At 42.6% G+C, this 19,230-nt stretch overlaps 1 protein-coding gene across 1 annotated transcript in view; it reads right to left on the bottom strand.

Annotated features, from left to right (window-relative positions):
• tex11 (testis expressed 11) overlaps window positions 1–19,230 on the bottom strand; it is a 228,271-nt gene that overhangs the window by 73,315 nt on the left and 135,726 nt on the right. Inside the window, exons 19-21 of the mRNA XM_043705303.1 lie at window positions 9,769–9,855; window positions 8,125–8,195; window positions 3,464–3,580 (exon numbers count right to left, since the gene is read on the bottom strand). Coding sequence (XP_043561238.1) covers window positions 3,464–3,580; window positions 8,125–8,195; window positions 9,769–9,855 — 275 coding nt within the window. The remainder of the gene's footprint in view (window positions 1–3,463; window positions 3,581–8,124; window positions 8,196–9,768; window positions 9,856–19,230) is intronic.

The following is a 19,230-nucleotide window of genomic DNA, read 5'->3' as shown; positions in this document are numbered from 1 at the left end:
GATGATGGTTTGGTGGTGGGAGGTGGGGTCATGGTCAAGGGGGCAGTAGGAGGGGGTATCTGCGAGCTGGCGTTTGGCCTCAGCGGTGTAGAGGTCGGTGCGCCAAACTACTACCGCGCCTCCCTTGTCTGCTGGTTTGATAGTGAGGTTGGGGTTGCAACGGAGGGAGTGGAGGGCTGCGCGTTCCGAGGGTGAGAGGTTGGAGTGGGTGAGAGGGGTGGGGGAGTTCAGGTGGTGGTTAATATCGCGGCGGCAGTTGGCTATGAAGAGCCAACTGTTCCCTGGATGCTGCCTGACCTGCTGCGCTTTTCCAGCAACACATTTTCAGCGCTATTCTCTGTTTCAAGTCAGTCAGCCAGTCTTTTAATTCATGCTACTATGCTACTCTCTGTGTTGTGAAATTTTATTTTTTGCAATAACTTTTGATGTCTTCGATGGATATCTAAATATAGTACATCAACTGGTTCCCTATATTTACAGCACTTATTAACATCTCAAAGAAATCCAACAGTTTGGCCAAATGTGGTGCTCTTAATAAAACCATGTTGAAACTGTCTGATTATCTTGAACCTATCAAGTTACATAACCTGTTAATAGTACTGGCTAATATTTTCTCTGTGACAGTTGTTAAACTAACTAGCCTGTAGTTCTCTTCGTACTGATTCCCTTCCTATCAAAATAAAGGAGTTACATTTACTATCTTCTCGCCAAACGGGATCATGCCTGAATCAAGGATGATTAGGAAAATTAAAAGTAACGAATCAACTAACTTACAAGCCACTACTTTGAAGACCCCAGGATGAAGTCCATCAGAAGCCATACACTTGTCAGTCTCCACAATTTACTCAACACCACTTCTGTGGTGATTCTGAGTTGTTCCCTTCCTTCCATTTCCTGATTTAATTGTGCTTCTGTGATATTGCTTATTTCCTTACTTTTCATTATTAATTCTCCAGTCTTACTTTCTACTGAACAAACACTTACTTTGTTGACCTTTCTTCTTCAAATTCGATTTTAAAAAAAAAATACTCAGCATAACTTTAATATTTCTGTCTAGCCTTCTCTTTTACAGTAATTTTCCCTCTTTACTTTGGTCATTCTTTGCGGTATTTTATATTCTGACTCACCACTTGATTCTTCGCAGAATCATATACGTTTTCTTATAGCTTGATACTGTCTTTACCATTGCTACTTAACCATTAATGGGTGTGTCTGTCCCTTGAAATTTTTTCTAATTCACTGACACCTATCTATTCTGTGCATTCTGAAAGGCTCCCTCAAGTTTGTGTCACTACATCACTATTGATTATCCTTTAATCTACATTACAAATTCAAAGTACTTTGGAAGAGAAAGCAGAGAAACTGCAAAAATATTTGGATAGGGTGAAAAAATGTTTAAGTACATGGTTAACATGGTAGATAAAATAAAACGCAGGTAACTCTGAAGGCATTCATTCTGGCAGAAAGCATAAAGTTTATAAATTTGAGATACTTGAGGGTAAATTTCCCATTTTTGGGCAAAGCATTTTTCTGGGTCAAATTCATGGTGGACCATGCATAATGACCTGTGTTAACTAGCTCCTCAGTTCCCCCACTTGAACCTAGAAGGACTGGTGAATGGGGTGGCAGAAAGGATGGCAGGACTTCTACCCACTGTCCAGCAAAGGAGATCGCACCAAGAGTCTTAGTCAGCCTAGACCAAGATGGCAATGTAGTCCCTTGGTGAAGTGCATTGAACAATGTTGAGAGAAGATTAATGATCTTCTGTGCTGTGCAAGGCTAAGTGCCCTCATTTTCTCTATGATGTCTTGCACTCACAAGCCACCAATGACTAAATCTGTCACCACATACTCATCTCTCTAAGGCTTATGGACTACAACTCATTATTCCATGCATTATTTCATCTTAATTTCCTTTCACTCACCACGTTCTCCAAAACTACTAACTCAACCTGCCCTCTGCACTTCCATATCACTCATAGGGGATATGGTATCTCCTCTGCTGTTGATGCATCACCAATAATTACTCTTCCATCATAATAGATACCTTCGTCTGCAGAAAAATTGGCCTAACCCAAATTGGAATCAGACGAACCCTCAACTAATTGCAGCAGGACCACAGTTAATTGCTCTTAATTCCACAAAGGAAAGGCTTATCTTTGATTTTAAGACAAGGATAATTGGTTGATGCAGTTTACTTGCCTCCAACTCGCTGATATATGCTATAGATGTGACACTGATGTAGCAAAATGCCATACAGCAATGTGTCAAAACCATCCCAAAACTACGACAGAGTTCCCTTTATGTTCACGTCCACATTAGTTTTCTGGTTATTCAACAGATTATCTTCTACCATTTCCTCCACTTCCGGCATAATGCTACAGCCGAACACATCTTTCCTCCTCCTTTCAGAATTCTGAAGTGACCATTCCCTTGACAGCACCTTCCCTTTTATTGTTGCAACCTTCAAACTCCTAAATGTTTGTTTCAGGTAGAAAAGCAATTGAAATGCATTTGCAGATCACAATGTGATCTCTGTACATGGTAGAGCAAAGACCGAGTGATTGTTTTACAGAGCACCTCAATGCAGATCACAAGTATTAAAACCCATGCTACCAGTGGACTCTCATTTTAATTCTTTATATTGCTCTCACACTGATATCTCTTTCCTTGGCCACTGCACTGTTCCAACAAAGCTCACTGCAATCATGAGGGACAGCATTTCATCTTTCGTCTAGGTACTTTCCCTCTACTAGACATAATTCTGAGTTCAACAATTTGAGTGCAAACTCTCACTCCTGTTTTTGTTTTCTTTGATTACTTCTGTACTTTCTCTTATTTTCACTTTCAGCCAGCAAGATTTCTGCTCTTTTGCTTCTTTGTTTGCCTTATCATCATTCCCTTTGGCTCTTTAAGACTATTCTACTGTCATTCAATTCCAAACTTTCCTTCTATTCTGGTTGTACCTAGCCCTTGCTCAAAATCTATAATATTTTTCCAATCTGAATGCAACGTTATCAACTTAAAATGTTGACTGTTTCTCTCTCTACAGTTGCCATATGATCAGCTTAGTATTTCTAACATTTTGTTTTTAATTCATCCACGTGCATTTTTCTGCTTATCAAAATTAAGTTCATTTGCCAATTACCTGCCATTTTGAACATTTATTAAAATCTTCCTTTGTTTTGTCTAGTTATTAGACGACCGCCAATCCCAATTTGGAGTCATCTACAAATTCAGAAACCAAGCTGCATTTCTACTTTAAATCCCTATACTTCATGAAAAAAACAAATTAATTTTTTTAAAGTCAGTTGTAATTGGGTTATTAAATCTCAGAAATTGGCACTTTTCTTATGACATTAGTTGAGATAATTGATTAATCTTATAGATGGATTTTTTTCCACGTATTTTACAATTTATACTGTATCCATACAGTTACACTTCCAAATTTAAGCCTGTCTCACCTGCTCTGAAGTACTTGGTGATTTCCGACTTATCTCGAGACTAGCTGCTGCAGCCATTAATAAAGAAGTCTTTTGACCAATTAGAATGGCCTTGTCAGTTGAGACCATCTGTGAAAGCTAAACAGAAATATGCTACATTGACAGGTGCTGTTAAAAGCACAGAAAATAAAAACAAATATGCATATGAAATTCAAATTTGGTGGTGGCCTTGGTGGTGGAATTAGTGCAAAATCAATAAAAGAACATCAGTCACCCACTACACAATCCACCTAATTTTCTTTTCCATTGACTTCAAATTATGTTTCCCCTTCGACATCCTTAAATAATCAACTGAAATGTGACAGTTTTCAACACTATGGTAACAGCATTGAAAAATCATATGGCTGGCATTCTCCTTTTCTCATTGACCATCCTATTGAGTCCTCTGTCCAAATCCTCTTCCACTTAAGAATTGCTGCAATAGAAAATAATTTTCCAAGAACACAGAAATAGTTCCTCCGTAACCAAAAGCAGAAAGGTCACTGTAACTTTCCAGAGATGAACTCTTGAAACTAAAATATTAAAAAAAACTATTTTATTTAATTCCCTCATTGGACACGAACATCGTTGGCATTTGTTGTCCCCTTGTTATCCTTGAAAATGTGGGATGAGCTGCCTTCTTGAACCATTACAGTCATGTGCTGTAGGTAAACATACAATACTGTTTAGAGGGGTATTCCAGGACTTTGATCTAGCAACAGTGAAGGAACAGTGATTAAATTCCAAGTCAGGATGGTGTGTGGCTTAGAAGGGAGTTTACATATAATCTCTTCAAAAGATTTGAAGAGTTTACACTCTCTCAATTGCATAAATCATTTTACCAGTGACTGCTTAATATCCCCTGCCTAACAAATTGTACTGAATCAAAGGGTCTGTGGTTATATTCTTCCATAACTAATATGAGAGTTCAATTCTTATCTAGTTATTAGCTAATTAGGAGAATTAGGTTGCTATTTCTCAGTTGGAAAATGTACTTATAATTTTTTTTTACCATGAACGTGCAATCCCTTTACACACCCATCCCCCATCAGGAGGGTCTCGGGCTCCCCACTTCTAGCTGGAAAAAACACCTAACTGTCCCCACGACAACCTGGCCGATCTCATCCTCACTTGAAACAACTTCTCTTTTGATACCTCTCATATTCTTCAGGTCAAAGGGGTGGCTATGGGTACCTATACGGGCCCTAGTTATGCCTATCTCTTTGCGGCGTACATCGAACATTCCTGGTACCATTCCTACTCTGGCCCCCACCCACAACTCTACCTCCAGTACATCAATGAACCATTGGTGCTGCTTTCCTCTCTCATCCAGAATTAGGAAAGTTTATCTATTTTGTTTCCAATTTCCACCTTACTTTGACCTTCACAAGGCCCATCTCTGACTCATTCCTTGACATCTGTTTCCATTTCTGGGGATCAGTTGGTTCCCAATATCCACTACAAATCCAACACACAGTTACCTTGACTATACTTCTTCACAACCTGCTTCCTATAAATACACTGTTTCATTCTCCAAGTTCTTCGGACTCTGTCACATCTGATTTGATGATACCAACGTCGATAGGGGCTCTACTGAAACGTCCACATTTTTCCACAACTAAGAATTCCCCCAGAACTGTGGTTGAGAGCGCCCTCAGCCAGGTCCAATCCATCTCCCATATTCCAGCCCTTATCCCCTGTCTTCCCTTCCACAATAATAGGGTCTCCCTTGTCCCCACCTACCAACCCACCAACATCCACATTCGTAGGATCATTAGCTGCCGTTTTCACCACCTCTACCGGATTCCATCACTAGACGCATATTCCCTTCTGTTCCCTTGTCAGCCTGTGAATCATTCCCACTGGGACCTGCTGGTCTCCTCCTCCTCACTCCCAACACATCTCCACACCGCAACGGCCCCTTCCTCTGCAATCACCTGCCCATTTTCTGCCTTTTACCTCATCATCCACAGCCCCAAACACACTTTCCTGAATCAGCACTTCCCCAGCATTTCACTCGATCCAGTCTAATGTATTTGCTGCTCACAATGTGGTCACCTCCACACTGGGGAAACAAAGCGCAGACCGCGTGACTGCTTAACAGAATAATTATGTTTTGTCTGCAAAATGATCCTGAGCTTCCAATTGCCTGCTATTTCAATACACCACCATGTTTTCTGACCAACATCACTGTCTCAGGTTTCCTGCAGTCCTCCAGTGAAGTTCAGTACAAGGTGGAAGAACTGCATGGCAACTCCATTGTCTCTGGACTCAGTATAGAGTTCAACAAATTTTAGGGCTTGAGCACCTTCCCCCATCCCCACACACCAGGCCTTGTCATCACATGGGCAGCTACCACACATTACTCATTATAACCATCATTAACACCTATTCATTCCTAGAATTCTTGAGAAGATTTGTAGCTCCAGTTGTGGATGAAGTCATGGATTCGTTTGCCAAGCTAGTGTGGTTTTCTGATAACATTTTGTCACTTCGCTAGGTGACATCATCATTGTGTCTTTTATAAGGTATTGGGGTCTGTCTACCCTAGTATTTATACGTCTCTGTTTGTTGGTATTTCCGGGTCTGCATCTGAGTGGTTTGTATATGGGGTCCAGTTCAATGTGTCTATTGGTTGAGTTCCATTTGGAGTGTTAAATGCCAAGGAATTCTCTGGTGTGTCTCTGTTTTGCCTGTGCCAGAATGGTTACATCGTCCCAGTTGAATGTGTGCTATTCATGCTCCCAGGCTGACCTTTACTGTCCAACTGTTTTTCTCTCTCTTTGGGCTCTATCTCCGCCTATCGTTTACTCCTCCCTCACCCCATCTTCTGTATAAATAACAACCTTTTCCTAGCTACCACCAATTCTGAAGATAAGACCCAAAATGTTATGCCTGCTTTCTCTCCACAAATGCTGCCAGACCGGCTAAGCTTTTAAAGCAATTTCTGCTTTCATATCTGAGTTAGGATGCAGTTGTTTGAAAATGGAATTACAGATTCATGAAGATCAATACGTTCCGTCTTGGAATCAAAATCTAAGACCACATATGACATAAGCAGGAATCCAATTTGCTAATTGATTTGTCTCTATGAGAAGATAAGCAAAAGAAACTTATTTGTGCTGTTTATTTCTTCTCTAATGATTCCTCTGCTATTGTCAAAACACTTGACTTCTTTGACCCAAACTATTCAATCTACTTTTAAAATGGCTTTAGGGTTGGGTGACAGGAATTAAGAAGTCTTCTTAAATTTATTGCACCAATCTTTGACCTGTATTCAGTCCTACTATTCAGCATGTTTTTCTCCCTAACCTGTTCCCAGCACTCCCACACTTGGCAATAAATCCTGTACACAAGGCATTTTAGACAAACATGGCAGCGTTTTTGCATCTTAGGAAAATATGCTACAGCTTAGGGAAAAAAAACATTGGTTCAGTTCTTCTACATCAATACAGCCTTGCTCCAAAGTCATTTTATTTTCAAATTCTGCAATCTCACTCAGGATTTTTCATTTGTTCTTTAGACTTTTCCCAACACTACTTTTTGGCCTCAGTTCCCATTGGCCATTTTAGCACCATGCAGCAACAATTTATTTTCACCATTCCTCAGCCTAATCCCACGGAAAGCCTCATTCATTGTGGTTACTTTCCACTCCAATACAAATGCTTCCTTCAATCACGTCTGCAGCTCCAAGTTCAACTTTGAGCCAGTAATCATACTACACTGCCTGTCAAAGTTTAAGAGATATTTTATGATTCTAACCCTATTTGCATTTTAATTTCATTCCCTAGTCTTCTTCCTGATTGCAATTATCTCTCCGCTTCTAGAAAGAGCTCTAACTTAAGCCATGTCAAACTCAAATCAATCCTATTCAGCTCCCAAGATGTTGCTTTTTCCTCTGTTTCTAACCATCATCTCGTCCTCAATCCGCCCCTTCAATATCTTTAATAACCACCCACTACACAATGGGCAGAATTTAAGATTTAGATGCTCTCAGCTTTACATGCAGAGGGCTAATATTCTTTGGTTGACCTTCCACTGCTTCCACCTCTCCACAATCTAATGGCAAGACTAGGCAACAACCTCGATTAAGTGCTGACCCCTGCAGATGTTCTCTCACTCCTAGATTCTCCTACATACTGATCCAAGTTCCTATTCTGCATTATTTCCCCATCATGCTCTGAAGTCCCAATTCTCATGGTACTAGACTCCCAGGTCTTTGACTCTAGAGAACATTTGTAAATCCAGTCCTATCCACTGCTGCTTCTGATGGCGACTCATGGCGTAAAGGGAACAAAAATCTCTCCACACTTTAGCTCAGATCCGTTGCCTTAAATTTCAGCTCAAACGAGAAATGAATACCTCAACCCACAATTTTTCCACACCCTATTCCCTGCTTTACCGTGGGCAATGATGTGAGAGATCAATAAATATTTCTATTGAAAGGATGTAGTAAGGAAATACATTTTTTTCAATTTACATAGTTAAATTGTGAAAGGTGAATGGTCGTGTATCAAAAAAGCAGACACTTCAGCTGGCATGTTTGGAGCAGCTGAGTATCTTATGCGTCCACTTTACAGATATCACAATGGCATACATTTGAATGAAACAGAATAAAATATTAAGATACAGTTTCTACTTGCCTGATAAGAAAGAGTGAAAAAGTCTCTCATTCTGCTTGGACAATTCTCACACTGCAGAGCTAAATTCCAGGCTTACAAACAAAAGACATGGGCATCATTTATAATACTTAAGGCTTTTCTTAAGAAAAGAAAATCCGATTATTTACAAGAGCTTTGTACCAACAAGAAAAAATATTGGAACTCATTATTTTATGAATTTATGATCAAATTAATTGGTTTTACAATCATCACAAATTCTTTCAGTCCATTTTCATACTTGTGAAGGATTTTTAAAACGCTGCACTTCACCAATGACAGTGCTATTGGCTTGAAGGGCACAAGGTCCAAATATTCAGCTGAGAGATAATCTTTACATTTCAATTTTTGGACCAAACTAAAACTGATTATTTTAATATTTAAGGTACAGATGGCATCCAGTTTTGACATTTCAGACTTTGCATGAGGGAAAAGGCTGAATCCCATTGTAAGGTTTAAAAAGGCATAGGTTGGCCCAGTAAAACAACTAAACAGTTCTGCAAGAGACAGAGTATGCCTTTCGAATTTGGGGATAAATAGTTGCTCGGGTGAATAGAGTTTCAGGACAAAGACCACCCACCAAGGCAGGGTATGGGGTGTGGTGTATGAACTAGCCTGTGAAAGGAGATGTTTCCATGGTTGTCAATAGCTCTCTGCAGGTAGGAAGCTGGGAGCCATGACTGCTTATTCTAGCTGGTGAAACAGAAAGTGCTTTATTTCTGTCTCAAAAAATATTGCCAGAGTTGTTGAGTTTCTCCAGCAATTTTTGTTTCTATTTCCGATCTCTTGCATTCCCACGACTTGATGTTTATTTAGAAAAGTTTGAAAGCTGAAAATCTAAATGCCACCTTGACAAGAAATAGTCTTGGGAGACTACTTAAGTAAGCAAAAGGAAAATTTAAGCATGCTTTAAGACAAAGAGATATTTGTATCAGATATCTGTGCAAATACTGCTTCTTTCAATAGCCTGTTAAGACAGATGTCTTTTGCTCATTCAGAATCACAGTAATGTAATTGATTCCAATTAAACAATACTCTGATTAACCAAAAGGTGATACGTTCATACAGCAGTTTGGACGGAGTTCAGAAGACAAACAAATAAATAAATGATCATTTTACTGATCCCCTTATGGGTCAGTTGATTTCCTCTAATGGATTTCCTTGAGGAGGTCGGCACCATACGTGAAACTCACAACTGGCACTTCAAATTTAATCAGGATCTAAAATATTTGATTGGTGTCCAAATGCGAATATCACTGATATTACTTGGCTGTTTGGGTGAAGAGCCTACACACTATTTGAAACATATTTGTTTGAGGACTGGTATGTCTGGGAATCATAGCAGTAAATTGGTCACCAGTATTTCAGTCTGCCTAATTTTTCTTACTCATGCCCAACCAAGGTTGAATTTTACCCCCTTCACTCGACGAGTCAAGTGCAATACACATCTTTACTTCATACTTGATGGAAACCCTGATCATATTTACAAATACGTTAAACACTGAATGTTCCAACAGTCTTTTGGTCAAAAAGTTCTGATAATGTTCAGGCTTTAGCCTTTGGACAATGAAGTTACCATAGTATTTAAAGATACATATTTAGCAATATTTAACAAGAACACATTTTTACCTATTTTTCGAAACCAATTTGCTTCACTACTCTTCAGTTCAACAGTCATCTTTCCCTCAGCCATGTGTACTATTAGTTTTTCATGAGCTACAAAAAATGCACAAAACTTTTATACAGCAAAGTCACTGTTAAGAATTCTTGCATATCCTCTTTATAACAATAAATTTGTTTACTACTCTTCTTGAACATAAATAAAGTTAAATATGTGACAGTTACATGAAATAACCTTGGAAGAATTAAAACAGCCAATTCTGAATTTTCTTCTTGCAATTCCCCATGTTCAATATACCTACCATCAATTCATCATAAGGTCACATTAACTATTAGCTAGACACAGAAAATCTGAAGGAGCAACATAAAAGAAACAAACGACATGTCTGGTTAATTAGAGGTCATTCATAAGGCCCTGAAGGAGTTAAACCAAAACCGATGAGCTTCTATGTTACAAATAATGACAAATATTTTATTTTAACTAAACTTTAGCAATTAACATTGGTTAACCATTTCAGAGAAAGTGAGGACTGCACATGCTAGAGATCAGAGTTGAGAGACCTTGGAAAAGCACAGCCAGCCAGGCAGCATCACAGGAGCAAGAGAATCGACAGTTCGGGCAAAACCCTTCATCAAGAATGAGGCTTGTGAGCCGAGGTGGTGGAGAGATTGGGGAGGGGTGGGGATAGCTGAGAGTGCGATAAGTAGATGAAAGTGGGGGTAATGGTGATAGGTCAAAGAGGAGAGTGGAGCAGACAGGTGGGAAGGAAGATAAGACACGTAGAACAGGTCAAGACGGGAGTGTCGTGTGTGAAAGTTGGAACTGGGATACGGTGGGGGGATGAAGAACTGGTGAAATGCACATTGATGCCATGTGTATGGAGGGTCCCCAGGCAGAAGATGAGGCATTCTTCCTCCAGGTGTCAGGGGGTTAGGATGTAGCTATGGAGGAGGTCCAGGACCTGCATTTCCTTGGTGGAGTGGGAGGGTGAGTTGAAGTGTTCAGCCACGGGGCAGTGGGGTTAATTGGTGCGGGTGTCCTGGAGATGTTCTCTGAAGGACTCTGCAAGTAGGTACCCTGTCTCCCCAATGTGAAGGAGACCACATCGGGAGCAACGCATACAGTAAATGATGTGTGGAAGTGCAAGTAAACCTCTGATGAATGTGGAAGGCTCCTTTGGGGCATTGAATGGAGGTGATGGGCAAGATGTGGGCACAGGTTTTGTAATTCCTGCAGTGGCAGGGGAAGGTGCCAGGAGGGGAGGGTGGATAGGTGGAGGGTGTTTGACCTGACAAGAGTGTCGCGGACGTAATGCTCTTTATGGGAAGTGGATGGGGTGGGGAGGGAAATATATTTCTGGCAGTGGGGTCCGTTTGTAGGTGGTGCAAATGGCGGAGGATGATGCGATGTACATGGAGGTGGGTAGGGTGGAAGGTGAGGACCAGGATCTGTACTTCTTGCGGTTGGAGAGGTGGGGTTCAAGGGCGGAGGTGCAGGAAGTAGATGAGATGCGCTGAAGGGCATCATCGACCACGTGGGAGGGGAAATTGTGGTCTTTGAAGAAGGAGGTCATCTGGTGTGTTCTGTGATGGAACTGGTCCTCTTGGGAGCAGATGCGTCAATGATGGACGAATTGGGAGTAAGGGATAGCGTTTTAACAGGAGGCAGGGTGGGAGAAGTTGTAGTCCACATAGCGGTGGGAGTCAATAGGTTTGTAGAAGATGTCCATGTTGAGTTGGTCACCGTTGATCGAGATGGAGTGGTCAAGGAAGGGGAGGGAGGTGTCCGAGATGGTCCAGGTGAACTTAAGGTCAGAGTGGAATATGTTGGTGAAGTTGATGAACTGTTCAAACTCCTCGTGGGAGCAAGAGGTGGCGCCAATAGTCATCGATGTAGCAGAGGAAAAGGTGGGGAATGATGCCGGTGCAACTGCAGAAGATGGACTGTTCCACATAACTGACAAAAAGACAGGCATAGCTGGTGCCCATAGCTACCCCTTGTGTCTGGAGGAAGTGGGAGGATTCAAAGGAGAAACTGTTGAGGGTAAGGACCAGTTCAGTCAAATGAATGAGAGTAGAGGGGTACTGATGGTGATGGCTGGAGAGGAAGAAACAGAGGGCTTGGACGCGCTCCTCATGGCGGATAGCGCTGTATCGAGACCAGATGTCCATGGTGAAGTTGAGGTGTTGGGTGCCAGGCAAATGAAAATCTTGGAGGAGGTGGAGGGTATGGGTGGTTTCCCGAACGTATGTGGGGAGTTCCTGGAGTAGGAGTAATAGGACAGTATCAAGGTATTTGGACATGAGTTCGGTGGGACAGGAGCAGGCCAAGACAATGGGTTGGCCGGGGCAGTCAGGTTTGTGAATCTTGGGTAGGAGGTCGAACCAGGCAGTGCGGGACTCCCAAACTATGAGGTTGGAAGCTTGAAGTGGGAGATACTCTGAGATGATGAGGTTGTGTATGGTCTGGCAAATGATGGTTTGGTGGTGGGAGGAGACGCCATGGTAAAGGGGGCAACAGGAAGAGGTGTCTTTGAGTTGGCACATGGCTTCAGCGGTGTAGACGTCAGTGTGCCAAATTACCAAGTGCCCCCCATCCCTTCTCCGCTGGTTTGATGGTGAGGTTGGGGTTGAAGTGGAAGGATTGGAGGGCTGCGCATTGGGGAGTTGAGAGGTTGGAGTGGGTGACAGGCGTGGACAGGTTGAGGCGGTCAATGCCCTGGCGGCAGTTTGAAAGGAAGTGACAGAGAGAGGGAACAGACCAGCATGGGGTGTCGAGTAGGATGGGGTGTGTTGGAGGCAGGAGAAGGGGTCTTCGGAAGGTGAGTGGATGTCTTGATGGAAAAACCCAGAGACGGAAGAAGAAATGTTCAATGTCACAACGCATGTTGAATTCATCGATCGGGGAGCAGAAGGGGATGAAGGTAAGGCCTTGGCTGAGGACTGATCGTTTGTCCGCAGTGAGGGGGAGGTCTTGTGGGGCGCGGGGGATGGTGAAAACACAGCAGGGCTGGGTGATAGGACCTGGCGTAGGGCTGGAGTTGGGAGTGGGGTGGAGACTGTAACTGGTGTGGTGGTGGTAGTAGAGAGATCGAGGATGACGTCATTTACGCAAGTCATGCTCACCCTGGGTGTCAGGGGGCTGGAGGTGATGATTGTGGGATCCGCGGGGACAGAAGTGGAGTAAAGCGTGTTACAGGTGATTCTGTCGGCGGTGTTCAGGCAAGTGACGTCAGTGGGGGTGCATGTGGCTGCGACAGCAGCAGCTACAGGAGCAAAATGTGTGGCGTAGACGATGTCACTGGGGGCAAAGTGGCTACGGGGGTGTTTTAAAAAATTCTCAAGGTCAGGTTCGTAGGAGAGTAGTCTGACACAGAACAAACGACCAAGAGGCGAGTCTGCTAGAATATGGGCACCATATTCCACTGCTTGGCCCAATACATGTGTTACATTATGATTCACACATGTATTGGGACATAATTTTTAACCGTTTCACCACATTCCACTGCTTGGAATTTTACACCACAGGGGGCGGCAACAACCAGTGTGGAAGTGATGTTCTGTTCAGGCCTCGCTTGGTGTCGGCGGATCTTGCAGCTGTCTGGCCAGCAGTTGCAGAAGTGATTGCTTGACCAACGATCGCAGAGGCATTTCGCTCTAAAACCTTCCTATTAATATACCCATCCAGATGCCTTTTGAATGCTGCAGTTGTATCAACCTCCACCACTTCCTCTGGCAGCGCATTCCGTACACGCACAACCCTACGCGTGAAAAGTTCCCCCTTAGGTCCCTTTTATATCTTTCCCCTCTCACACTAAATCAATGCCCTCTAGCATTGAGGTGGGATCTGCGGGGGCAGGTAAAAGACATTGACTATTTATTCTATCCATACCTCTCATCATTTTATAAACCTCTATAAGGTCACCCCTCAGCCACAGACACTCCAGGGAAAACAGCCCCAGCCTATACAGCCTCTCCCTATAGCTCAAATCCTCCAGCCCTGGCAACATCCTTGTAAATCTTTTCTGAACCCTTTCAGATTTCACAACATCCTTCCGATACGAGACCAGAATTGCACGCAATATTCCAGAAATGAGGATTTAGATGGAGAAGAATTTGTTAAATGTGTACAAGAAAATTTTCTGATTCAGTATGTGGATGTTCCTACTAAAGAAGGTGCAAAACTTGAACTACACTTGGGAAATAAGGCAGGGCAGGTGACTGAGGTGTAAGTGGGGGAGCACTTTGGGGCCAACGACCATAATTCTATTAGTTTTAAAACAGTAATGGAAAAGGATAGACTATATCTAAAAGCTGAAGTTCTAAATTGGAGGAAGATTAATTTTGACGCTATTAGGCAAGAAGTTTCAACAGCTAATTGGGGTCAGTTGTTTGCAGGTAAAGGAATGGCTGGAAAATGGGAAGCCTTCAAAAATGAGATAACGAGTGTCCAGGGACAGTATATTCCTCTTAGGGTGAAAGGAAAGGCTGGCAAGTGTAGGCTACGCTGGACGACGAGAGACATTGAGATTTTGTTTAAGAAAAAGAAGGAAGCACGTCAGGTATAGACAAGAGAGATCGAGTGAATCCTTAGAAGAGTATAAAAGCAGTAGGAGTATACTTAAGAGGGTAATCAGGGAGGCAAAAAGGGGATATGAGATAGCTTTGGCAAATAGTATTAAGGAGAATCCAAAGGGTTTTCATAAATACATTAAGGACAAAAGATCTTCAACACAGCTTATGTGTGGAGCCACAGGAGATGGGGGAAATACCGAACACGTATTTTGCATCAGTGTTTACTGTGGAGGAGGAAGTGGAAGATATAGAATGTGGGGAAATAGATGATGACATCTTGAAAAATGTCCATAATACACAGGAGGTAGTGTTGGATGTCTAGAAATGCATAAAAGTGGATTAATCCCGAGGACCTGATCAGGAGTATCCTATAATTCTGAGAGAAGCTTAGGGAATTGATTGCTGGACACCTTGCTGAGATATTTCTATCATTGATAGTCACAGGTGAGGTGCCGCAAGACTGGAGGGTGGCTAACATGGTGCCACAATTTAAGAAAGGTGGTAAGGAAAAGCCAGTGAACTACAGACCGGCAAGCCTGACATTGGTGGTGGGTAGGTTGTTGGGGGGAATCCTGAGGGACAGGATTTACATGTATTTGGAAAGGCAAGAACTGACTAGGGATAGTCAGCATGGCTTTGATTGTGGGAAATCACGTCTCACGAACTTGTTTATGCTTTTTGAAGAACTAACAAAGAGGATTGTGGAGGACAGAGCGGTGGACGATTCCTCATGGGAGATTGGTTAGCAAGGTTAGATCTCATGGAAAACAGGGAGAACTTGCAATTTGGATACAGAACTGGCTCAAAGGTAGATGACAGAGGGTGGTGGCAGATGGTTGCTTTTCAGATTGGAGGCCTTGTGACCAGTAGATCAGTGCTGAGTCTATAACTCTTCGACACTTACATAAATGATTTGAATGTGAACACAGGAGGTATAGTTAGTACATTTGCAGGTGACACGAACATTGGAGGTGTAGTAAACAGCGAAGATGAGTACCTCAGATTAAAATGGGATCTTGACCAGATGGGCCAAAGGGCTGAGAAGTGGCAGATGGAGTTTCATTGAGATTAATGCAAGGTGCTGCATTTTGGAAGGACAAATCAGACCCGGACTTATACACTTAATGGTAAGGTTCTAGGGAGTGTTGCAGAACAAAGAGACCCTGAAATGCAGGTTCATAGTTGCTTGAAAGTAGAGTCACAGGTAAGTAGGATAGTGAAGAAGGCATTTGATATGCTTTTCTTTATTGGTCAGAGAATTAAGTATTGGAGTTGGGAGGCCATGTTGCAGCAGTACAGGACATTGGTTAGGCCACTTTTGGAATATTCTGTGCACTTCTGCTCTCCTTCCTACCGGAAGGACACTGTGAAACTTGAAAGGGGTCAGAAAGGATTTCCAAGGATGTTGCCAGGGTTGAAGGATTTGAGCTATCGGCAGAGGCTGACCAGGCTGGGCTGTTTACCCTGGAACGTCGAAGGCTTACGGGTGACCTTATAGAGGTTTATAAAATCATGAGAGGTATGGATAGGATAAACAGACAATGTCTTATCCCTGGGGTGGGGGAGTCCAGAACTAGAGGGCATAGGTTTCTTGTGAGAGGGGAATGATAATAAAAGGAACCTAAGGGGCAACGTTTTCACGCAGAGGAGGGTATGCGCATGGAATGAGCTGCCAGAGGAAGTGATGGAAGCTGGTACAATGACAGCATTTAAAAGGCATCTGGATGGATATATGAATGGGTTGTGTTTAGAGGGATATGGTCCAAGTGCTGGCAAATGGGACTAGATTAGGGTTGGATATCTGATTGGCATGGACGAGTTGGACCAAAGGATATGTTTCATGCTGTACTTCTCTATGACAGTGATGCTGCTGAATGACAAGGGGCAAAGTTGGATTGTCTCTTGTTGGAGAAGGTCATTGCTCGTACTTGGAGTGTGTGAATGTTATTTGCCAGTTCCAACTCAAATTTGGCCACTGTCCAGATCTGACACCGTAAGAGGTTGAGCAGAAATAGGCCAACCGGTCTATCAAGTCTGCTCTGACATCATGGCCAACCTGATAATCACTTGCCTGCCTTTTCCACATAACCCTAGACTGTCTGACTTTTATCTCTGCCTTAATTATACTTCATCATCTCGTCTCTACATCCCTCTGTGGGGTTAAAAAATACACAATTACTACTAGTGAAAGAAATTCCTCATCATCTCTGCAGCCAAGCTAGGTGACCCCTTATCAAGAGTAATCTCTCATCCTGGACTCTCCAACAAGGTGAAATTACCTTCCATATCTACATTGTCAAATTCCTAATCTGGTTTGCTGCATTTGGACATGGACTGAATTTATATCTGAGGAGTTGTGAATGGTGTTGAACATTGTGCAGTTATCAGTAAACATCCCCACTCCTGATTTTGTGATGGAGAGAAGATCATTACTGCAACAACTGAGGACAGCAAGGTCTAAGGCAGTACCTATTTTCATGTGAACATGTTTATAATAAATACGCTATTTGTTTTCATTTTTTTCTAAGTTCACACAGGGGACATGAGTGTCACTGGAAAGCAGTATTTATTGTTCATGACTAGTTTCCTTTGGGAAGATAGAGAAGAGCAGCCTCTTGAACTGATTTACTCCATTTGCTGTAGGTTTACCACAATATTGTTGGACATCTTGATGCTTCTATTTATCGTTGGTGTATTTCTAGAACTGGATTACCATAAACTGCCCAAAGGGATGTTTGTGAAGGAATATGGTGATTTTGGCGGTCTTTTGGACTGCCAAATAACACTACGTGATGGAGACTTGGCACTTTGGGAAGGGTCACAAAATCATACGTGTCTTGAACCTCCCTTATGCAGTTTTTACGACATCATCTATACAACCTCCAAATCTTTCCAGACTTCACAGCTTGTCAGCAACTTCTGTATGCTTCTCTTCAACTGAAGGTTCCTTGTTACCCACTGTTTCTCCCTGCTGCACAACAAGGTTGTGCAAAGTGCAGCAGATCACTACAACTCGCAGACCCTTAATGATGTATTCTGAACTTGCAAACAGCTGAATGTAATCTTCAGGTGATCTATAATTTGCTTTATGGTGCTTCAGGTTGCCACATGATTTGATGTGCCTTGCTACTCTGCCTCTGTATCAGCAGCCATCTGTAGTGGATATGCACCAAAGCCAAGTATCCACCTTGAAGACACAAGGGAGGAATAAAAATATTTGACCACGGACGAATGTCAGAGAAAGATGGTGCTGTGACTGTCGCAATGACTTGCAGACAACTACAAGTGGTCACAACCAGTTTTACATTGATAGAATGGAACTGAAAGCCTTCTTGTTCGTGAAAGCAGCTAGATAGTCTTTAAGAGCTTTGCTGGCCTCATGCTTGCAGTCCATTTTAGTTGAGAAATGGAACCAAATCCTATGGTTCTTTCTGATTGTCAGGATAAGTTCAATACTGGATGTGTTGACAGGATCTCCTAAGGAGGCTCAGTCAACGCGTTCAGATGTGTTACTGATTAGGAGATACTACAGTCTCCAGTGGATGCCAGAATGAATGAGGCACAGAAATTGAGGGTTGTGGTGGTGTAGCACACCAATTGCATTAGTTAACTTGCAGTGGAACTGAAGTGCAGCTGTTCCATCGTCACTGCATAAAGAACTGTGATAGTATCTCACAAGAAGTGTCAACCAGACATTTGGTTGTAGCTCATTATCCTAATGATTCTGTTACAGGGTGCCTCCTCCACACTGGAGCTGATTGTGGCATTCTGCTGCTGTTCTGTCCCAAGATTCTGATTCAGTAGAATATGAAGTTGCTGACCATTCCATATGACTGAATCTGCCTCCCTTGGCAGTAGCCACTGGCAGGATCTGAAGGATCACTCTGCCACTTCCTTCCTCAATATTGGTGAGTACATCTGCTCTCCAATTATCAATGTGCCAAGAGCTGGTTGGAAGCTTAAACCCAATGCCTAACATGTCAAGTCATCTACAAAATTTGCTCTAGTCAAGGATGAACTGATTCACCTCAGCTGTGGTCTTATTGCCTTTAAACATCTAGTAGGCCTCTGATGCCCTGGATCACTGTGCAGTGACTATCTCCAACAAGACTGCATCCAACTATCATAACCTGACTTAGAATGTTAGCATTCATGAATCCACACTATCAACAGCCTTGGAGGCTTCCCACATTGATCAGCTGTTTAAATATTTTCAGAGGTAGGGAAACCTGCAGCAACCAACTCACCTCCTGACACCCCAAAAGCCTGTACATCAACTCCAAGGCACAAATCAGGAATATAATTGAATACTCTCTATTTTCCTGATTAAATGCAGCTCGAACAACATTCAAGAGGTTCAACATCTCCAAAACAAAGTACTGTCACCACATGCACGACCTTCAACATTCACTCTCCTTTCAGTACCCATGCAGGGTGGCTGCAGCATGCACCATCTAGAGATGAAATGTATCAACTCCCCAAAGTTTCTTTGACCGCATCTTCCAAACTTCCCCGGGGCCTGATGGTCTACATCCCAGGGTACTGAAGGAGGTGGCTCTAGAAATTGTGGATGCGTTGGTGATTACTTTCCAGAGTTCAATAGATTCAGGATCAGTTCCTGCGGATTGGAGGGTGGCTAATGTTGTACCACTTTTTAAGAAAGGAGCGAGAGAGAAAGCAGGAAATTATAGACCAGTTAGTCTGACCTCAGTGGTGGGAAAGATGCTGGAGTCAATTATAAAGGATGAAATTACAACACACCTGGATAGCAGTAACAGGATAGGTCAGAGTCAGCATGGATTTATGAAGGGGAAATCATGCTTGACTAATCTTCTGGAATTTTTTGAGGATGTAACTCTGAAGATGGACAAGGGAGATCCAGTGGATGTAGTGTAC

Source organism: Chiloscyllium plagiosum, chromosome 15, assembly GCF_004010195.1.
Source record: "Chiloscyllium plagiosum isolate BGI_BamShark_2017 chromosome 15, ASM401019v2, whole genome shotgun sequence".
In the NCBI taxonomy this organism is placed as follows: domain Eukaryota; kingdom Metazoa; phylum Chordata; class Chondrichthyes; order Orectolobiformes; family Hemiscylliidae; genus Chiloscyllium; species Chiloscyllium plagiosum.
Note: the sequence above shows the minus strand (reverse complement) of the source record. Positions and strands in the feature narration are given on the sequence as shown.